At 38.9% G+C, this 21,520-nt stretch overlaps 1 protein-coding gene across 7 annotated transcripts in view; it reads left to right on the top strand.

Annotated features, from left to right (window-relative positions):
* RUNX1T1 (RUNX1 partner transcriptional co-repressor 1) overlaps positions 1–21,520 on the top strand; it is a 150,557-nt gene that overhangs the window by 30,985 nt on the left and 98,052 nt on the right. The window contains exon 1 of one of the 7 annotated variants that reach the window (XM_030553443.1): positions 11,608–11,826. The exons of the other annotated variants lie outside the window; for them this stretch is intronic. Within the exon in view, the coding sequence (XP_030409303.1) occupies positions 11,820–11,826 (7 nt within the window). The 5' untranslated portion in view covers positions 11,608–11,819. Of the gene's footprint in view, positions 1–11,607; positions 11,827–21,520 lie in introns of those variants that run through there. 7 annotated transcript variants of the gene reach the window in all.

The raw sequence follows: 21,520 nt of genomic DNA, 5'->3' as shown, positions 1-21,520 counted from the left end.
TATGCATTTCTCAAGGATCTAAATGGTGGGATAAGGATGTGTGATTGTTGTAGAGCCCTAGAGTGCCAGTGTGATGCCTTTTGCACAGAGAATGGCTGAAACCCTGTCTCCGGGCAACTGATGGCCTGGGTCGCTCTCCTGCAAGGTGCCAACTGAAGGTGTTGGAGAACAAAGAGATCAGGTGGCCTCCTAATGCCTGGAAAAGAGACAAAGGCCAGAGGAGAGAGTGTCAGTGCCTGTTTGGACTTCCAGGAAGTGCATGGTGTGGAAGAGGATGCTGGGATGCTTTGGAACTACTCCATACAAAGCCAGTCAGGACTCTGGAGGAGCCTCCTCTCTCTGAGCATACTGTCTCCAGAGCAAGATGCTTACACCTTCCTGGATCTGACCTCAGAGCATTCAGCATGCCCTTCCACACTGTGCGCTTTCCGCAGCAAGTCTGTCCAGGCAGGTCCTGGGGCAACCAGAGGTCCCTGCATCCCAACTCTGCAGTCAGACGTGACTGTCAGCCAGCCAGTAAAACAGAAGGTTTATTAGATGACAGGATCACAGTCTAAAACAAAGCTTGTAGGTATAGAAAACAGGACCCCTCAGTCAGGTCCATCTTGGAGGGTGGGGAGCCTAGACCCAAGTTCTGGGCCTCTCCCCATTTCCCCAGCCAGCTCCAAACTGACACTCCCTCCTCTAGCCTTTGTGTCTCTTCTGGATCTCTTCTGATCTCTTTGTCCCCAGCGCCTTCAATTGGCACCTTGCAGGGGAAACTGAGGCACCCACACAGTATTCAGAGAAAACATTTAGAACATTCCCACTTTTTCACAAGTGCAACAAAATATAATACTGTATATTGAAGCAGGCAAGTGCTGCTTCTGAGTTTACACTTTTAATTGACCCTTGTAATCTTGTGGTGCCAACGCATTGTAGCTTCATTTTATATCGGCTTACAGGGCGACAGCGGGGGCGGGCACCACCATTTTGGGCACCACCAAAAATTATACAAACTTGCTGCCTATGCTCACCTGTGAGTGTGACTTTTTCCCCTGGCGTGAGGGCTGCCAGGGCTGTGTTGGGTGAGGTGCTGGGGGGGAGGTGAGGCTGGCTGCCTACCTGCTGAGGAATGACAGTGAAAGTAACTCACTTCCTTGCAGGCAGCCAGGATTGGAATGGTCACACACGGCTGGGCTGGGGATAGCCAGATAGCATGTGCGAAAAATCAGGACAGGGAGTTGCGGTAGGGTGAGCAGATGTCCCACTTTTATAGAGACAGTCCTATATGTTGGGTCTTTTTCTTATATAGGCTCCTATTGCACCCCACCTCCCATCCTGATTTTTCATACTTGCGGTCTGGTCACCCTAGGTGGGGGTAATTGGTGCCTATATAAGACAAAGCCCCAAATATTGAGACTGGCCCTATAAAATCAGGACATCTGGATCTGGTCACCCTAGCTGGGGAGTGCATCTCTCCCCCGGACTGGCAGTGACTCATCTCATCCGGGGGGAGCTGCACAGGGCAGGATGAGCTGCTGTGGCTCCATGGGTGCCCCGTCCCTGAGATCAGATGCTGTGCTAACTTCACCATGGTCCGTTGAGCTGGCGGTGGTGCCCATTAGTGTGTGATCAGACCTGAGGATTTGCTGCTGCTGTTGCCGCTCTGCACCCCAAGATGTGGATTTTGGGGTCCTGCAGTTTTCCACCTCTCCTCTTCTACTGCAGCTGTTGAACCAGCATGCTGGGGGGGGGGGTGAGCCAAGCATGAAAGCAGTACTGTGTTGCATTTTGATTGTCATTGAGCAAATTTTTTTGCTAAAAATGCTTGCTAAGAATCCTGAATTCAATTTCAATATATATTTTAAAAAAAAAAAAAAACAATATCTTAACCAAAAAAAGAAAATTAAGTTGTTGACAATTATTTGTGAGAATTTTGGAATGGGGAAGGGAGTGGGCCAGTTTTCATCAGAGAAACAAAAAATGTTGACTGACTTTCCTATAGCCTGTTACTGCTAAATAGAGCCCTCCAACAACTGTAATATGCTCATCTCCTTACTAGTGTATAGAGCAGAGGTCGGCAACCTACGGCACATGTGCCAAAGGTGGCACATGAGCTGATTTTTGATGACACGCAGTGGTGGGCTGAATGGCTCAACCCGCCGCTGCTCTGGGATTCCAGCTGCTGCCCCATTGGCACCCAGGGTCCCAGCTGCCAGCCCCACTCAGCACCCGTTGCTGGCCTGGAGACCCCCAAGGAACCCCAGGCTGGCAGCAGGCTGAGCAGGCCGGCGGCTGAGACGCCAGCTGAGCCACTCAGCCCGCTGTCGGCCTGGGGTTCTATTCACTCAGCTGGCAGCAGGCTGAGTGGGACTAAATTCAACGAAATAGGAAAACAAGAGCAACTAATGACAAAGTGCAAGAACCTAGAACAGTGGTCACCAACCTTTTTCGTCTGGCATGCGCCAGACGAAGGACCATGGTGGTGGACGAGCATCCGCAGAAATGCTGCCTAAATTCGACGGCAAGCAGTGTCATCCAGAGGCATTGGCGCCAAAATGCCACCGAATTTCGGCGACATTTCTGCAGATGCTCGTCCTCCGGCCAGTATGTGGGTGCACTGAGAAGCCCCTGTGGGCGCCATGGCACCCGCGGGCACCACATTATGGATCCCTGACCTGCAGAGCCTCCTGAAGCATGGTGATCATTTTGATTTAAATGGACTTGAACTGTACGAAGAACTGAGTTGTTGCCACATGCAAAATCAGTGATGGACATTGTACAGTTTATTCATACCAGCAAACTTGCCACTCATATTCTACTGACAATTCCTGTAACAGTAGCATCAGGAGAATAGAGTTTCTCAAAACTAAAGCTCATTAAAAACTATCTGCACTCTACAATGAGTCAGGAACCTTGACTGGTCTTGCTATTCTTACAATCGAACAAGACATCACTTTGTCTTTGTCATACGATGACATTATTATTGATTTTGCAGCCAAAAAAGCCAGAAAGACTGCTTTTAATTACAAACTAATCCTTGTTTCAATACCTCTTCATATAAATTTCCAATAAAATGTTGACAAATTTAAAAAAATATATTATTTGCATCATTCTGTCAAATCAGAATTTTTTCTATAGTGCGACTTTTTAGTGTTAGTTCATCAGTATTACAGTGTGCTTAATTAAGTTAAACTGGTTTTAGTAACATGCCTGTGGCAAGTTTTCCAATACTGTAAGCTTATGTTTGTGTTGCTAAGAGCAAGACAGGCACAGGGGCACCAGTTTAATAATCCCACCTAGGGCACCATAAATCCTAAGGACGGCCCTGACTGGAGCCTAAATTTTTCAGAGTAAAATTCCCTAGGTGCCTATGTATCTGCCTCTGGGCATGTGCCTGCTGCCCCTTCTAAGCATCTAGACTCCTATCTGCCATCTAAGTCCTGGAGTGACTCACAAACCAGGGGACCTAATTTGTCACTTCACTTGCATGCATGGCCCAATCCAGCTGGTGTGCTCAGGGGGTGTCTACCAGAATGGGTCCCATTCAAAATCCAGCCAGAGGTGGAGCCACCCACCTTATAACTTTTAGCCCAGGAGTTACAACACTTGACTGGGATGTGGGAGACCCAGGTTTAATTCCTCTGCCACAGGGGGAGAAAGGATTTGAACAGGGTCTCCTTCCTCTGCAGAGTGTTCTCTAACCACTGAACTGTGGGATATTCTGACATGTTGAAGCTGTTCCACTGTGGATAAATAATGAAAGATTGATTGGTCCAAGGGGATTGGACTTGGGTCCCCCACCTCCCAGTGGGAGCCCTACTCACTGGATTACAGAATTATTTCCATTCTCTCTCTCTCTTTCACCCCCTCTCCCCCTCTGCTTCACATACTTAAATAGTCTTTGGACCAGAGAAAGGGATGACAGAAAATAGAAGTGAAGATACAAGAAAAATAAAAGGAAACTTGTCCCACTAAAAACATGCTTTCCTATGAGTCACTGACAATAAGCATTGCCCAGATCAGAGCTCTCCAAATTGTGGTCCGTGCATCATTGGTGATCTAGTTGGTCACAGTTACTGGTTACCGTCCTTGCTTCCAGCTGCTAAGCTGCATTTAGAAGAAGCTAAAAATACATCACTTTGCTTATATTCCTTTTGCATGTAAGAAATTATGGTAGTTACCAGTGGAACACTGATTATAAATGGGAAAGGTGGATCATAACAACTCCTCTGCTAAGACTTGGTCCACCATATGAAAAAGTTTGGAAGCCCCTACTCCAGATGATCCAGCTGATATGACACACAGAGAAAAGGCAATGCTCGGTGAACACTGACACACTCTACGAAACCTTTTCCAGGCACTACCATACATCTAGTATGTAACATGACATCTACTATGACTGGTCTAAGACCTGCCACAATCCATGCACAATGGAATAGTTTTGAGGCCATGGGATAACTTTGAATTTCTTTAGATTGATCAATTTGTTACAATCTTAACACTATTCTAATGTAGTATATTTTGTATACAGTCGTATAACACTTGGGTTCTGCAGTGAAAATAGACAGTGTGTGTGCTTATGTTGTGCCTGGGGGGTATATAGTGGTTTGCAAATTCTGGCTGAAATTGATCTGTAACACAATAGAAGAGACAAGGTGAGTGAGGTAATACCTTATTGGACCAACTTCTGTTGGTGAGAGAGACAAGCTTTTGAGCTTACACAGAGCTGAAGAAGAGCTCTGTGTGATTCGAAAGCTTGTCTCTCACCAGCAGAAGTTGGCCCAATAAAAGATATTACTTCACCCACCTTGTCTCTCTATTATTCTGGGACCAACACAGCTACAACTACATTGTAACACAAGAGTTTTGTACTAAGGCCAAAAGACAAGAGCTTGCACATGTTTGTTAATGTAGCAAATTAGGGCAAATTGATCAATATATCTACAATGGAGGGGTGAGAAAGGTGGTGGTGGGGATTTTCATAAAGCATTGTTTTTTCTTGGAAGTGGCAATATGATCATAAATAATTTTGAGAGTTTCGTATTGCTGTGTATTTGCTCCACCTGGTGGATTTTCTTGAAAGTGTTTTGATCCTTAATGATAAGGAGACAGTCTTCAATTAAATGTAAAAGATATTACAGAGTAAGAAAACTTTTTAATGTGTATTAATAACAACATTGTAAAAGGCAGATCTGGGAAAGAAAACATTAGAATGAGATATTTATCTTGACCATGCTTAGTCATTACATTAAGCTCTATGAAAGCATAGCATTTCAACCCAATTAATGATAACAGTTTACTCTCAGAGTCATCTACATATTAGCAATTAAAAAAATCCAAATATCTGGCTTTTGAGGTTTTGCAGGATATCTGAAAGTTGTTTTTTTTTTTCTGCAAAGAGACAATAATTAATGAGCCCTTGGGATAAGAAGTAGCAGAGTTATCGAAAGGGATGGTTACTGCACTAAAGTGTTATTGCTGTACATTGGCATAAAATCTGTCTTTCATTAACCTAGCTTACAAACATTGTTTTCTTTGGAATTCTTAGGGACTCCGTTATGCTTTGATCAGCTCGTTGTTCTCCTTAGGTTATTTTTTTCCTTTAGAATCTAATAGCTCCCTAACAGAAGGTGAAGTTTAGAAAACAGTGTCTCCATATGCAAGGGATTTGGAGACCTTTTCATTGTCTTTAAAAATGTCATTCATAGTCCTCATTAGCATTTACTGTTGCAAGCAAACAAGCAGAAAATGTGAAATTGGTATGTCATGAATAGCTCCACAGAGCTCTAGAGCCCTGAAATTTTGCCTGCAGTGTGATGTGGGGCAGGCATTGAGAGAAAGCTGTCCAGATGGCTGCCAGTGCAGAGCAGAGCTGCAGGTTTTTGTCTCTGGTGCTGAGAGGAGGGAAAGTTCATTGGAGCATATGCTATCACCCTTGCCTTTTTACAAAACTGACTCACCATCAGTCAAAATGGGGAGGTAGTGACTTTGAAACAAAAGTTTTTAATATAATGTTACTGTCCTTGTCAAATGAATAAAATATGTTTAGTTAGTGTCACAAATACTGAGCTATGTTACAAAGAAAAAGGTAAGAATTGAATTTCTAGCCAGTGGTTAGATACACTCTTTTCATATACAAATATTCTCTCACATTTTCTTTATCATGAAAACCTTATACGTTTAAAAGACATTGATTAGAAGTCAAAATGAGGGTTAATACATTGCCAGAAGGAGGAGTTTTATCACCAAAGTCGAACCATTTTGAGCTTCAAATCAGAAAGCAGCGAATAGCTTGAAAGCTTATATTGAGATTCCAAAATATGATCCCAATGCAGAAGCACTAGATATTATCATGCACACTGCATTGGTTAGGAAGGAATATGTTCTTTTTCTTTATATATGAAATACAATCTTGGTATTTTGTTGCATCCTTTCAGAAATAACGGAATATTCAATGTTGTAAAGAGCCAAAAGAGAAATTTATATATAAACTGTGCAGTATTTTTTTCTTAACATGCATGATGACAATTAAAAAAATAGTCTTAATATGATGTGTTACATATTTCACAGCAAATGTTTTGTTTCGTAAAATGTTCACGTGAGGTTTTGTAATGGTCACAATTCTGCAAAAACATACATATGCACATAATGTGAGTAAAGTCACATAAATTCATAAATATTTGGAGAATCGGGGCCTATGTTTGGCAATGAAACTTAGGTCTGTTATCTTTTTCTGTAGTATTGCTCTTCTAGATTTGATTTGTATATACTTTCAGTATTTTAAAACTTAACATCAGATTCAGCTTGAAAGCCAGTGGGAGTTGTGCTTACTTACAACATTGCTGAATTTGGTTCTTACTCTATAACCAGTGCCTATTTTGATTGTAGAACCATAAAACAACAGAGATGGAAAAGACATAGATTGTCTAGTCCAGTGGTTTTCAAGATTTCCAAAGGGATCTGCACCTCGATACGAAATTTTTTAGGGGTCTGCAAACGAAAAAAGGTTGAAAACCACTGGTCAAGTCTATCCCACAGCCAAGGTTGCTCTTCCCTATCAGATTACTTGAAATGCTATTAATAGATCTACTTTCTCATTAGATCACTGAAATTATGAAGCTTCCAATTTTCTTGGGTCTAAAACACCTTAATGTTAAGATTCTTCATGCATGCACACACGAACACACGCGCACGCACGCACACACACTTAAATGTTCCTTTAATTAGTTTCACCACATTATTCCTACTCCCTTTTTGACAACCTAAACTTCATCTCTCTCAGCTTGGTTTGTGCATCCTTCAAGTGTTTGTGTGGTTATCAAATCCCCCTTTGGATGTCATTTCACCAAGTTATATATATTTTAAAGATCCCACTGAACTATTTTAAGAAGCTCACAAAGCTTTGCCAGTCAGGAAATGTTTAGGGAAATATCTTGGCGTTATCTGGTAAGTGGTTTGTAACATTTGTATTCAGAGCTGCTGTTGCAGATAATCACATGCCATACTGCAATATTGTAATGATGCTTGCAAGAAAAGAAGTAACTTTTTTTTCAAGGGCTTAGGTGTAGAGGAAGGTGACTTTATTATCAAGATTAAATTTTGGGGGGGTGGGGTTGATCCTTTGGGGCCTCAGTGTGTTTTTGGAATACTTAGAATGATGGAAGATACAGATTTCTGTTACACAAAAATCTCACCATGAGTTTAATACAACATAGTACAGGGTTTGTGGTTGTATGAAGTATTAGAGAACATTCAGTTGCAGCAAGAAATTAATGTGTTTCTTTATATCAAGATGTGTTTATTCAGTTGGCTATCAAACTTATGTACAGTAAAGGTGGGAAAGCATATAGAAAGAGTCTCCCTCGGCCTCACAGCTCACACATTAGGTGGGTTTGTCCTGTCAGTGGGTTGCCTTAAGAAAACACTAATAGCTTCCAGATGAGTGGAAAATCAAAACCTTCGGGGGGGGGTCTGACAAAACTAGCAGATTTGAATTTTAAAGCTCAGGCTAATGCCTCCATTTTTGTTTATCACTCATCCATAAAAGATTATTTTCCAATATGTCAGCCTCATTTGGTGGCCAGTGGTCTGAAAGTGAAAGTGGAACAAGCAAGTGGAGAAATCTGGACATTAGTGAGTCCGCCCTTTCAAGCTGGTGTGCCACTTTGTGGAATGGCCTTCCCTGAGATTGGGGGGGTCCTAATGACCATTCATCAATGCTCGTTGACTGATCATTGAGTGCCTTCTTATTCAGTTTATCAAGTCTTGCACATAAAAAGTCAGAATAAGCATTATTCAGCTTTGTTAAAGCCAACTAGGAGTAAAATGCTCCATTTGAACCCATTTTTCCCTTGGTTTTTCACTTTGTTAATGCAGTCCTGCTTAAATGAGTGCCTTTATTGGGTCGGTTAGAATATCTGAAACTATTAATTCTCTTGTATTGAATAGCTGGTGGCAGGCCAGAGCAGATGGGGTAGAAAACTATTTGGTTGGGTGTATTGCTTTCAATTAGGATCAATGAGGTTTCAGCTCCTTTGAATTAACTCACTTAATACCCACTGTGTGAAGTCACAATGTATCACAACAGTCTGCTATAAGTAGAGAGGGAAGTTGAGAAGTCCTGCAGAAAAGCTTTGAGTCAGATTCTTCCCTCGTTGTTAATAAAGAGTTTTCATTAACTACAGATGTATTTCAGTGGACTTCTAGTCACTGTTGGTAAATCAGGTTTAAGCAAAAGATAGTCTCTACTTTAAAACTGTAATGTCTTAGAAAGGAGTATGTTTTTCATTTGAGTAATACAATACAGTAAGAACTTTATGCAGTCCAGTGTAAATCTGTTTTTGTAAATATCTGGCTTTGGAAACTACCTGCACAGCTCTTATAATTGTTAATTTTGCAGATGGGTATCAGATCATTCAAAATTATTTTGTGAACTGTTTGGATGATTGCAGAGCAAAGTGTTAGTTTTCACTGTATCAGCTAAGAAGCTGTAGCATAAGGTAAAGAAACTGACTGACATTGATGTCCTTCTAAATTCTAATTCTTAAGATTTCTTTGTATCCTTTCATTTTGGTATTGTGCATTTTCCAGATTCTAAGATGAGCAGAATTGTTCATATGCAAAAATTGCCCTACACATTTTTTCTCTTCTGCATGAAACAAGCAGAGAATGAAAAACGTTTTACAGAATTATGTTGGCATTTACTGTCCATCTTTGTTACACATTTTGGCCCTATTACATTTTTAGAAGTATGCAAATTTTTTTACAGCAATCTTTAAATGGCTGCATTTAAAAAAAGAAAAAAAAACATCCAGGAATATTTATTCAGGGAGGACTGCCAAATGGGTTGCAGCCTGCCTCAGTGTATTAAATAATGAGAGGGAAAAACTATTCATGCAGCTGGCTGCTTGAGAAAATGCTGAAGTAGTCTCAGATGCACAGGCATTCTGTTAGCCCCTTCCACAAACAGACTTCTAGGTGAGAATCTCCAGGGATCCAGGTTTTGTTGACGTGGATCAATTTAAATGGCAATTACTATAGTCAGATAACAGCTTAAAAAGCCTTTTTACACATAGAAAAGATGCATAATCACACTGCATATGGAAGTTCAATTTTGTGAGCCATCGTTTGGAGATTTACAGTGTACTGATATTAAGACTGACTTTTAAAATGGAATATCATTCAGTGTTATTAAAATGCCTTGCACCTTTGACACATTACTTTCTATTTTAAAGCTGATTCTGTCTGCATCTATGTTGATGAAAGGTTGTATTTCCAACTGTGAACATGTTTTCTCCTTCATGTAGAATACAGAATTTTTAAAACCCACAGATACTGACTGGCTGTTTTTTAAACAACACCAAATGAAACAAAAATAATGCCAAGTTCTTTAAAGTCATCTCTGGCACAGAATTAATTGATTACTCCCCCACTGCCCCTTCTTCCCTTCCCCCATAAAGCCTTGGCTCTCAAGTACATTGAAATCCATTATACAGAACCTCATTACAACTGTCCTCTGAGTCAGATGAACAAAACCATTGGTCTCATACAGGGGGTGCATTATGGTATTAGTGACAGAACAGAATAAGCACTGTGAATTATGTTATTCAACATTTTGAATTTGGGGCTTCACTAGCTGAAGGAAGGCTTTTGGGTGCTGCTTTAGGTGCCATTAAAAGTTCTATTTTTCTGACGTATTTCTCAAAGATGAGACTTTTTTATTTTTTTAGTAGTAAATATTCATGGGCAGAGGGATCCAGAGATGGAAAGGCTGTTAGGATTTTTCTATGTTCCAAAATAGATTTTATCAGCACTTTGTGGCAGCTAAAGGAAGGAAAAGGAAGGCCTGGAAGTGCGGTTGTTTCTGTGTAGTAGAGGCAGAAGATATGAAGGGAAATCAAGGGTCTGCATAAATTAAACATATAGAGACTCTTGTCTTTATGAATCTTTCGTATTAAAAGAATACAGTTTCTGAAGATTCTGAATGCAGTCTTTTTTTTTTTTTTGGTAGCTGTATGGAATTTGAACATACATTGAAAAGGCAAAGGAAAGTATGTGTTTAATGATTTGCTGTAAACGTTTTTGTTACTAAAACAGTGAAGATTTTGCAAGTATTAAATTGGAGGAGAGATTTTGAAAAAACAGATTTCACTTGTGCATGGAATCTTATGTAAGCCTAAATGTGCTACAGAAGGCATGTGTCAGGCGTATGTTTCTCCTGTGAGGCAAGGATGTTTTACAAAGGACTAAAGAGGGACTGCTGAGAGGAAAATAGCCAGCTTTAGATAAAGCACTATAACAAAGACTTGTAGTTTTATGTATCATGGTGTCCATTAAAGCTTAATAGGGAAGAGTGCATTGAACCTAGCCAGGCATATGCTATTCATGTGAAGGATAAACATTTAAGGGGTGTGCAAAAATCAGAAATCAGGAGGACATGATTGTTTAGCTTTTGAAAAAGCTTTACAGGGAAGATTTTGTTTTCATCCCCCATGGATCACCATGCAAGGTAAAGGAGAGTAAGCTGCAAATGTTTGGAGCATATCAATGCAGGAATCCCAGGGGGTTAAAAGCACTGTAGTAAAATAAAAGTGGTCTGCTTCTAAGTGTGTTCTATTTTACACATACTACTGAGAAGCAGACAAAGGGAATGATTTTGATACTCTGTTCACTGTGATAAAATGGCACAATAAGAAGAAGGGGAAAAAAAGAAAAGAAATCTTTAAATATATCTTGTTACATATTTTGAATTTCCTACTAAATAAACAACTCTGGTCTTATGGAGTTCAAAATTATGCTGTTAACATAATAAATCAGAAGAACATGTTTTCCACTTTTTGAGGAAAACGCGTTCTAATAGATGCTCTGCTTTCATTGCTTGCAGTTAAAGAAAGGGTTAACTTTTATAGAAAAAAATGAATAATTCAGTGTTCATCTTATCACTCTGTATTTTACTTTCTATTCTTTGGTCCTCTGGAACTTGCTGTGAAAGGTAGAGTAAGAGGAGTCAGCTGAGGGGAGCTGGGGTTGTGATAATTTGCACACACATCCCTGTCATTGTTCTGCCTGAAGAGACAGGGCTGGGTTCAAGGCCACATGTGCTCCTGTCATCATTCACATTTCTGCTCCAAGTGCAATACAGAGTGTCAGCTCTCCATCTGTCTTTGCCTGGCAAACGCACACGCCTAGCATCCTGCCTCCAGCTATGCTGCCACAGCCAGTTCTGATGGCCCTCCTCGCTTTTCTGTGCTCATTCCAGAACAGGAGGCACTGAGCCCTAAATAAGCTTGCTTTTAGGAGAGAGCCATTTACAGTGTTGTATATTTTATTCAAGGATGCCTGGTGAGTTAAAATTATTACAGCTCTTTTTATTTAAATGGGAAAGCACTAATTATATTTTGATTGTATATAAAAATAATTTCTACATGGTGATTTTTGAAAGCTTATAGAGAGAGATTGTAGATACTAATTGTGTAGTGTGTATGTTTGGGGGAGGGGAATTGTGTATGGAAACTATCAAAGATATTATGTACAGTAATATTGGATGCTACATTGAATGGGGATAGGAATAGTAGAAAGTCTCACCCTATTTGTGGGTGCAGGTGTGTGTGGGGGGTATAATTTTAGTGAGAAGAAATACAGCTTCAGTCTGGTTTTCATGACTGTCAGCTGTATCTTGTAATCTGCAAACATTTTATGTGTAGATATAATTTTAGATTATGAGTGTACACTGGGATTAATCTCTTTGCAAAGCTGTTTATGCTAGAGAAGTGAAGGAAGATTTAGAAAACAAATGATTTCAGTCTTGCCCTAAATCACAGTTCTTAGCTGTCACCAGCCAAAAATTGAAATACGTTAATAATAATAATAATAATAATAATAATAATTAAACAATCCTACAGATTCTGCTGAATTAGTGAAACTGTTGTGGAACTGGAAATCTTAGTATGTCAATTTCCTCACAAAAATATTATCCTTGGATCTTTAGACTACTTTTCTAATTGATAAGTGTTGTTGCCAGTGAAAATATTGCTTCTATACAGGGTAAATTGTTTGAGTGTTTTGTGTGAGAAGCCTGACCATTGCAGAATGGATTGTATTTGCTGTTTTCGTAAGGTCTGAACAGAACCATGTGCCAATTTAAAAAAAGCCTATGTCTCTGGTTAAAAAAGACAGGGACACTGAGATCCTACAGCTGGCTGGTTCTTGTTGATAATTTGGGTAGGACAGGCAGGAGAAGCTGCACTTGATCACAGAATTTGTACACCTCGCAGATGGTATTTTGAAACAGTATCTGTCAGTTTGCTGCTACCACAGTTGTATGTAGGTATTGCCAGTTGTTTAAAGAATGGGTTTTTTTAAGGATGTTAATGCACGGTCATATTCTTCCAATACTACGTTAGTTGATCCTAAGACTGAGATTGTAACAAGAAAGTGGAACTCTGTTTGCTCAAAGTGCAAGGTTAGGAGGATTTGTATGGTTGAAATATGGGCAAATTAATTTTCATAGATATTAACTGAGGACTATGAAAGGTCATTTTAACCCTTTTTAAAGTTTAAATATGATTTGCATGTATTATATTCCTTGGGATGTGGTCTTCATTAGAAATATCATGGCAATTCATTAATTTGAATAAGTGCATGTGATATAAATCAAATATAACTGATATTTTGCATATATTTGTAAGAAATTACAGTATCCTGGCTCGCTATCTGATATTTTATTACATTTAAGTGTACAGCATGATTAATTTTGAGCCTTCTGTATTTTCTTTTGAGACACTAACAAAGATGCTATCATAGATCATAGAATATCAGGGTTGGAAGGGACCTCAGGAGGTTATCTAGTCTAACCCCGTGATCAAAGCAGGACAATCCCCACCTGGACTGACTGAAGTAGAGATTTTTGAACAACCTATTGCATAGTAAGCCTGTGGCACTTAAATTACTTAATCTACCTACTGGTTAAAATTTCATGCATCTTTAATCAAAGTAGCTTGAGCTACACCTGAAAATATATATACTTATCAATACTCTTTAAGCTTTAACGTTAAATAAATCTTTAATTTCCAGTATTCTGTTAAAGTGGTAGCAAGGAAGAAGTGTGTTTTTAATGTCAGCTCTGAGTGTTAGAAAACTTTGCACTTGGATACAGAGAATACACTAACAGCTGTGACTGGGAGCATGTGCCAGAATGGAGATACTTAAGCAGATCTGACACTTGGCTATTTTTGACACCCATCTGCACTTTTTTACTCTCCTCTATGATGAACTACCTCTCAATCTGTTCACAGCACATTTTAGCCCTTTAATATGGTGGGTTTTTTTGTTTTTTTCAAATGGGCATTATTAGCCATCTGGGGCAGATTTTGTGTTTTAGAAGTAAGCACGTTATCTGCAGAAGATTAAAAAGATGTGTATTTTTGTGTAATCGGATATTATGTCATTGCCTTTGTGTGCATGTGTGAGTTTGTGTGTGTGTAATATATTCTTGATTTCAGAAGCATCCTTTTAATAGTTCTGACACCCAAAGGTCTTTCTGTTTTTTCTAAAATATAAAATGGATCAAATATCTGTTCTGGTTTCTGTATGGTGATGACACTTGTACACAAATTAAATGTTCTCTTCAAAGACAAACAGATCACATTCTTATACATGTGACTGTCTACTAGTCTTCTCATGTTAATATGTCTGAAAAATTAGATCAGAGAGGTTGTTAATGAGGGTCTCATCATAAAATTAATTCATAGATCTTGGAGGCTCTAACACAACTCTTAGGGTACATATTTTTAGAAAGATAATTCTGCAAATATGAGATTTGCACTAACTTTGTTAACTATTTTGTCATTTTATTTGGATTCTAGAAAGTATATATCTTTAAATCACTGATGTAGAGTTGCACAGTGCTGAGATCAAATGTCATATATGAAGTGGATTGATTACTGTGTGTTTTTTAGAACTGTTTTTATTCCAAACATTATGTAATAAACTTTACAGTTCTATCAGTCATTTTATAGTACAGATGTTGGCCTACAAAATGCTTTATTATCACCCATGGCAATATTCAGGATGGTTTTCTTAAAAGAACAATCAGTGATCACAGTCATTGTAGCCCAGAAATAATGCTGTTCTTTCAGAAGATGGCCTGGAATTAGGTCAGACCACCCCTTCTTTACTTCTGCTCTCCAGATGTGGCTGCAACTTTTTTTTTTTTTAAGTTCATGTTTCAAAAAAATGGGTTTGTTTTCAGAATCTGGTTTTACTTAAGACATCTCCATCCTGGAGTGCATTTCATAAATTGCCCACATATTTTTCTTAGCAGAGAACTTAACTGGCTGTAATTTTTAACACATGGCCACATCATGTGATATTTTCAAAACATTTGCACATAGCTTTAAGAAGGTCCCAGCAGAAATGATCCATCATCTCACAGCCAGCCCGTTTCTTAACAACATATCTGCATTTCCCATTTAGCAGAGCTATATATTATTAGCTTACATTTTGGGTAGTAAAACAGTGCATTGCTGATTGTAAAACATGGACTTTATTATCTGCTGAAAATTGATTTGGCATTCGTAGCCACTGTGTGCTAGACTTCCTTTCTGGTTTTAACATTAGTGCTTGCAAGTGATGATTTTTTTAAAGAACAGAAACAAAATTGCCATGGACATAATTGTTAGTGTCCTAGTAACTGAGCATTTGGATAATCCACCTGGTTTTTAAATACATGCGTCTAAACGTTGTTATACAGCAAAAGTCTCCTGTCTGTTAACTGACTTGTTTTGTTTTAACTTGCAGTTGCTATGCTATTACATTAGGACAGTTCTGTGTATTACAAAACAAGTTTTCAGCCAACTGTAGAAAATATGTCTGGAAATTGATTTAAATCTGATTGTCAATCCTGTACCAGTGTTCCAGTCATCATACGTAACGTCATTATCTTATTCTTGGGTGTGACAGGAAGGAAGAATTTTCTTGTTTGAAAAGGACTGTTAGCCACTTTAGATTGTACTACCAATGAGATTCCAGGGGAATTTGTTGGGCATTTCATTTCTTCAGGCCCAGATGATGTTGGGGAAATGTGTTGGATTCATACTGAAGCACTGATATGTGTCCCACTCCTTTCATTGTAGTAATGAATTCCGAAGTCTCCATAAAACTATTTCTTATTTTGAACCATTTGGGGCATGAAATGTATCTTGCTATATGCTAGTTGCTTCCCATACATATTGTGGGTGATACCATAACCCCAGTAATAGCTAACAAGGACCCCAAACTATTTTGCAATAAAGATGCTAGTACTTTCAAGCTAAAGGGCCAAATTGAGAGTGATATATATTTGAAAATGTAAGCTCTTTGGGGAAGGTACTGTCTCTCACTGTGTGTGTGCACTTCCTAGTACAATGAGGCAACAGCTGGATGGAAGATGATTTTCCTGCCCAGAGAATTTTTTTGAGATTTTAATTTTTCTCTTTCATGTCAGGGAAAAAAAAATGCTTTTCAAATTTGTTGTGAAAAATGAGAGAGAAAGAGAATCTATCCCAGGATAGCTAGTAGCTCTATGGTTATAGCATTTGCTGGGGATATGGGAGACCCAGATTCAGGTCTTGGTTCTAAACTAGACAGAGTGGAAACATGAGCCTTGGTCCCTCATGTTCTATGCAAGTGCCGCAACCACTGGTACATTCAGGGATTGATTTCTCTTTCTCTTTCATTGGCATATCTTGACCAGAAATTCCATCCTGGATCTTACTAAAGTCATTGAAAATGATCCTCATTGAATTGGCATTTTCTGACAATTGTTTTGTTGAAAATCTTACTAAATCTTACTAAAGTCATTGAAACTGACCCTTTCCCTGGAAAAGGTCAGTTTACTAAATCTTCCTAAAGTCATTGAAACTGACCTTCATTGAATTGGCATTTTCTGACAATTGTTTTGTTGAAAATCTTACTAAAGTAATGGAAGCTGACCCTCATTGAATTGGCATTTTCTGACAATTGTTTTGTTGAAAATCTTACTAAATCTTACTAAAGTCATTGAAACTGACTCTTTCCCTGGAAAAGTTTTGGTTTCATTGAATTGGCATTTTCTGACAATTGTTTTGTTGAAAATCTTCTGACCAGGTCTAAATAGGGCCCTGAGCTTAGTAGGCCTCTGGGCACTACTGTAATACATATAATAATGTATAAGTTAGGGGCCCAATTGCTCTAACACAGAGGTCAGTTGGAGTTGTGTATGTACAACTGATGGGACCCCAATATTGGAGTAAAGATATTTAGATTTCTTTACACCCAATATTGGTGTAATTTGCACATATATGAACTTGAAGGTGTAAGTTAATGTTTGTGTCTGGAAGGGAAGAAAGTGAGATATTATTTCCTTTTACCCCTTTCTGTTTCCTTTTCTGATATAGTCTACTCTTTTGGCATATGGCCATGTATATCAAGGAAGACTCAGTTAAATGTACTTATGCCACTTGATAACTCAGCCATAAGATGGACCACATAGACTAAGCCTTTAATGCTTTTGAAGACCTGCAACTTTCAACATGAATCTTACTTTTGAAACATTGATCTATGGTTCAGATATAGAATTGTTTAGTACATTTAGCACTGACATAAACAGGTCTTATTCCCATTGTAATCATTAGGAATTGTGCATACATATTCAAGAGCTGAATTTGGCCATGAGTTTGTTTTCTTGCTTCAAATCTTGATAATTTGGCACTTATTCTCATTATTTCTCTAAAATAATTAAAATAGTGGAAAATTTTTATGAATTATTGTATAGAAGCAGATTCAACCTGGGTGCTAACTGCAGACAAATTGTGATAGTAAAGTTGTTTAGCCATCGCTCCTAAAGGTTTCAGAGAGTTGTCATTAAAACTTGACTTGGGAGCTGAGTTTACGTCTAGATTTCATAGGAAGATGTTTTCATTAACTCATTTTCTCATTTATGCATTTATTTCTACTTTTTAAAATAAAATAACCTCACTCCCCTGCTTTAGGAATCTCCGCAACCATTTAAAATGTCTTCACAAGGAATAACCACCCAATGGCATCGCAAAGTCTCACCCCCCCACATCTAAATTAACCTAAATTATCCAGCCAGTTGGCTTAACGTTAATGTGAATGTATATTCTGAGACAATGGCTGAAATTTAACTGTGCTTTTAAGTGGATACAAAGTTTGAGTCAAAGGTGGCAGGAAGCCTTTTTGAAGTTCTAAAGGAAATGTTGTAAGTGGTAGACACAATTATTAAGAGTACAGTTCATACGGTTCCCATTCATTATGGAAATACATTCAGTAGCTGAATATAATAACCTCTACATCATTTTATATATTGACAAGTAAAACTGAACTGGCAATATTTGGGCTGAAAGAATTGTGGGAAAAGAATAAGGCCAGGAATCTAAATTGATTGCATCTATCTTTCTGATCTGAAAGAGAGGCTAGGGAAAGAGAGAGGAAAAGAAATGTATTTGGTTCAAATTCAGATACAGTGTAAACTGGTGAAAATTCTGTGAAGGCTTATGTCATTACTTGCGTATTCCCTTTGATCAAAAAAATGTTGTGGTTAAATAATCAGGGTTTCTGAGACAGGGACTTATCCATTCTCATCTAGTTTGCAAAGCAGATTTGAAATGCCATCTCTTAGGAAGGAGAAATTGTTTTGCTTTTTAAAGCTAACATGCTATTCATGGCTAATTGCTCTTCCTGGGTTATTGATGCTTCCTTTCTGTTTCAGCTGCTTAAGTACATGTCCAAGACCTGACCGTCTCCTGCCTTCACTGCTGTAACCTCCTCGTGTGGCCTCCCTTGTGTCTCTTATTTCTCCTCTCTGGTCTGTACAAAATGAAGATACTAAAATTATCTTCCTACCCCATGATCCATCCATGTCACTTGCAGCTTCTAATCCCTTCCCAGAATCTTTCTTGCATACTTATTATATTACATAAAACTAACTTCCAGTATTCAATGCTCTGTGTAACTACTCAGATCCTGATTCTTATAGTCCATCTTTTCTCTGTTTCCTTCCATTCCATCAATGATGCCAGCCTCCTTGCCTCCTTCACTTTCTTTTCTCATTCCTGTCTTTATGCCTTCTTCTACACCATGCTCTTTGAGCGGAATGGTCTTCAAAATCCAGTCAATCACTCTATCTTTATAATAATCCCTCCCAAAATCCAAATCCATCCCTTCCCTGGGCCCTCAAACACTTAACACACATCAGTCAAATGATCTTTCCACCACGATATTTTGCTGGCGAAAATATGGGAGTAGGAGACATACCCAAAAATAAGATACATGTATTTGCACAAAAATATGACCCTGATTTAAAAACTGTGTATCTAAAATGCATTATGACTGCTCTTACAATTCAGGGTTGTGCACATGTGTATCTTATTTTATCATTCTTAAATTAAGTGCATTGGCCCATGGACTTTGTCTTGTACAGTACCAGGCACATCATATATGCTAAACAAATACTACATAACGCTTACTGCTTTTCCTTGTCCAATCTGTTTAATTACACAGTAGTTTGCCACAAAACTTTATACCTGTCTACCTTACAGCCAATTTTTTTTAATAAGGGAAAAACTTTATTAGTAAAAGTTCAGAAGATGCCACTGTGTGCCAAGATTAATGCTACTTATTTTTTAACAATATTTTTATATGCCAACAGCTTGCTTGGCACTGTCAAGATGCACTTTATTTAACACCAGGGAGGGGGGAGCCAGGGGAGAGGAAGTGCGTGTGAGGAGCTGGGAGCAAGAGGTGCAAGGAGCTGAGAGTGAGAGGGTGTGCTGCTGGAAGACTAAGGAGTACAAGCATTATCAGATACCAGTAGGAAGGTCCTGTGGTGAGGATAAAGAATGTATTTGGAGGAGGCCATGGGGAAGTGGCCCAGGGAGTTGTAGCTGTCATGCAGCTGTTACAGGAGGCACTATAGAGAGCTGCAATCCACAGGGCCCTCGGCTGGAACCCGGAGTAGAGGGCGGGCGCGGGTTCCCCCCAAACCTCCCAACTCCTGATCGGACACAGGAGGAGTTGATCCAGACTGTAGTGAAGATCACTGAGGTGAGCAAATCTGCCCATAAGCGCAAGACCCACCAAGGTAGAGAAGGAAGTTTGTCACAGTATGTAGTTATGGATGCTCTTTTTTAGTTACTGTTTGTTTCTGGCAAGCTATAACTTTTAGGTATCTATTTGAATAATAAGATACCAAAGACAGTCAGTTTTGAGGTACACTCTCAGAGACTCCCTAAATGAACCATGATCTAAAAATAGCTGTGTCTGACTCAAAAACAGAATATGCATGGGGACGTGCATGGTCTAGAAAGTCTAAGAACGCCTCACCTTATGATAGTCACAGGCAAATGACTATACAAATAAAAGGGTACAACTTAAATGTCCAGGCTGGTAAGACTGCTGAAGATATGTGGATAGGTTTGAAAATCTTGCACTATATTTCTGCACTTCTCAGAAAATGCTGTAGAAAACTGATTATATTGTCTCTGGACTTCATGTCCTTTGATTCATTTTCCTTTCCCACAATACACCCTTTCTTAACCTTTGAATCAGTGGGAAACACGGAGCAGCGATGCAGTTCAGCTGCCAGAATTAAGGGGGACCACTTTTATTTAGTTGGACCTTCTTCCTTCCACCATGCAATAGACTGTGGATCTTTCTTGAATGATTAGGCCTTACAACAGAGGGCCATCTACTGAACTCTAGAGACAGGCAGCTCACCATGATTAAGGTAGTCAAATCCAAGTAAATGCTATCAGACTGTTCACTTCTGATAAATCATTGTTTTGGTCTCTTTTATCTGATAACTGTTGAACAACTTCTCCAAAGCCATATAGACTTAACTATGAACAATGGAGAAACTGATGGACTAGTCTGCAGCTGCTATTCAGATTTTAATTTGCCTACAAATTCATATGCCTTTGCATTAAGTTCTAGCCCTCCCCTCCTGTTACACTGTTGAACATAATCCAAATATTATTGAGGAATCTCTTCCTCCTCTAGCCCTGGACATTGTCAAAAAATAACATCTGAAGTGTCAACTTGTCCTGTTTACATACATTAGAAGTAATTTCCCTGTGGCTTTAATCTGGACAGTCTAATGGACCCCAGGTATTTCTAGTCCACATAAACTAGATTTTGTTCTAATGTCAGAAGCTTGGTTGAATGAAACAAGACCCTCCCAGTGTATGCTGTTTACATATTTTGGAGAGCTTTATTGAGAGAACACTTCCTATATTATCCGATGCTGCCAAAATTTTGGTAATGTTTCAGGTAAAACAATAGACATAGTTGTTTCTGTATTTCTCATTGTTGTTAGACCTTTATTAGAAAGATCAGCATCTGATGATTTTAACCTTAATTTACATTGAAATCTTTATTGGATTGAATTGCAGCCTGCCAAACTGATACAAAGCTCTTTTCAAGCTCTGTTGAGATCCGTGAAATAATGGATACATGAACAAATTTTTGCTTTATCTGATTTTGTTCCTGTTACAAATTGTAACCAACTTTTTCTTACTAAAAAGATCAGATTATGAGGAAAGGGTACTACAGGACTTAGAATCTTTTTAAAAAAGTATTCTTCCCCTAACTTTTTATGTATTTCTGATCTGTTGTTTTTATGTCTCTTTTTTTCCTTCTTGGCTGCCTTGTCTCTGTGAAATCAAATCTGCACCTATCTTGCCAAAAACTGGTCTCCTTCTTTGTTGAGGAGGGGAGATCTTTGATTCCATTTTCGATCTACATCTCATTTAGTTCTATCTTCTCTATTATACATTGGGGGGTGGGGGCAGGGATAGCTCAGTGGTTTGAGCTTTGGCCTGCTTAAACCCAGAGTTGTGAGTTCAGTCCTTGAGGGGGCCACATAGGTATCTGAGGCAAAATCAGCACTTGATCCTGCTAGTGAAGGCAGGGGGCTGGACTCAATGACCTTTCAGGGTCCCTTCCAGTTCTAGGAGATAGGATATCTCCAATTATTATTTATTCTATAACCAAAGTAAGA

Source organism: Gopherus evgoodei, chromosome 2, assembly GCF_007399415.2.
Source record: "Gopherus evgoodei ecotype Sinaloan lineage chromosome 2, rGopEvg1_v1.p, whole genome shotgun sequence".
NCBI classification, from domain to species: domain Eukaryota; kingdom Metazoa; phylum Chordata; order Testudines; family Testudinidae; genus Gopherus; species Gopherus evgoodei.
Note: the sequence above shows the minus strand (reverse complement) of the source record. Positions and strands in the feature narration are given on the sequence as shown.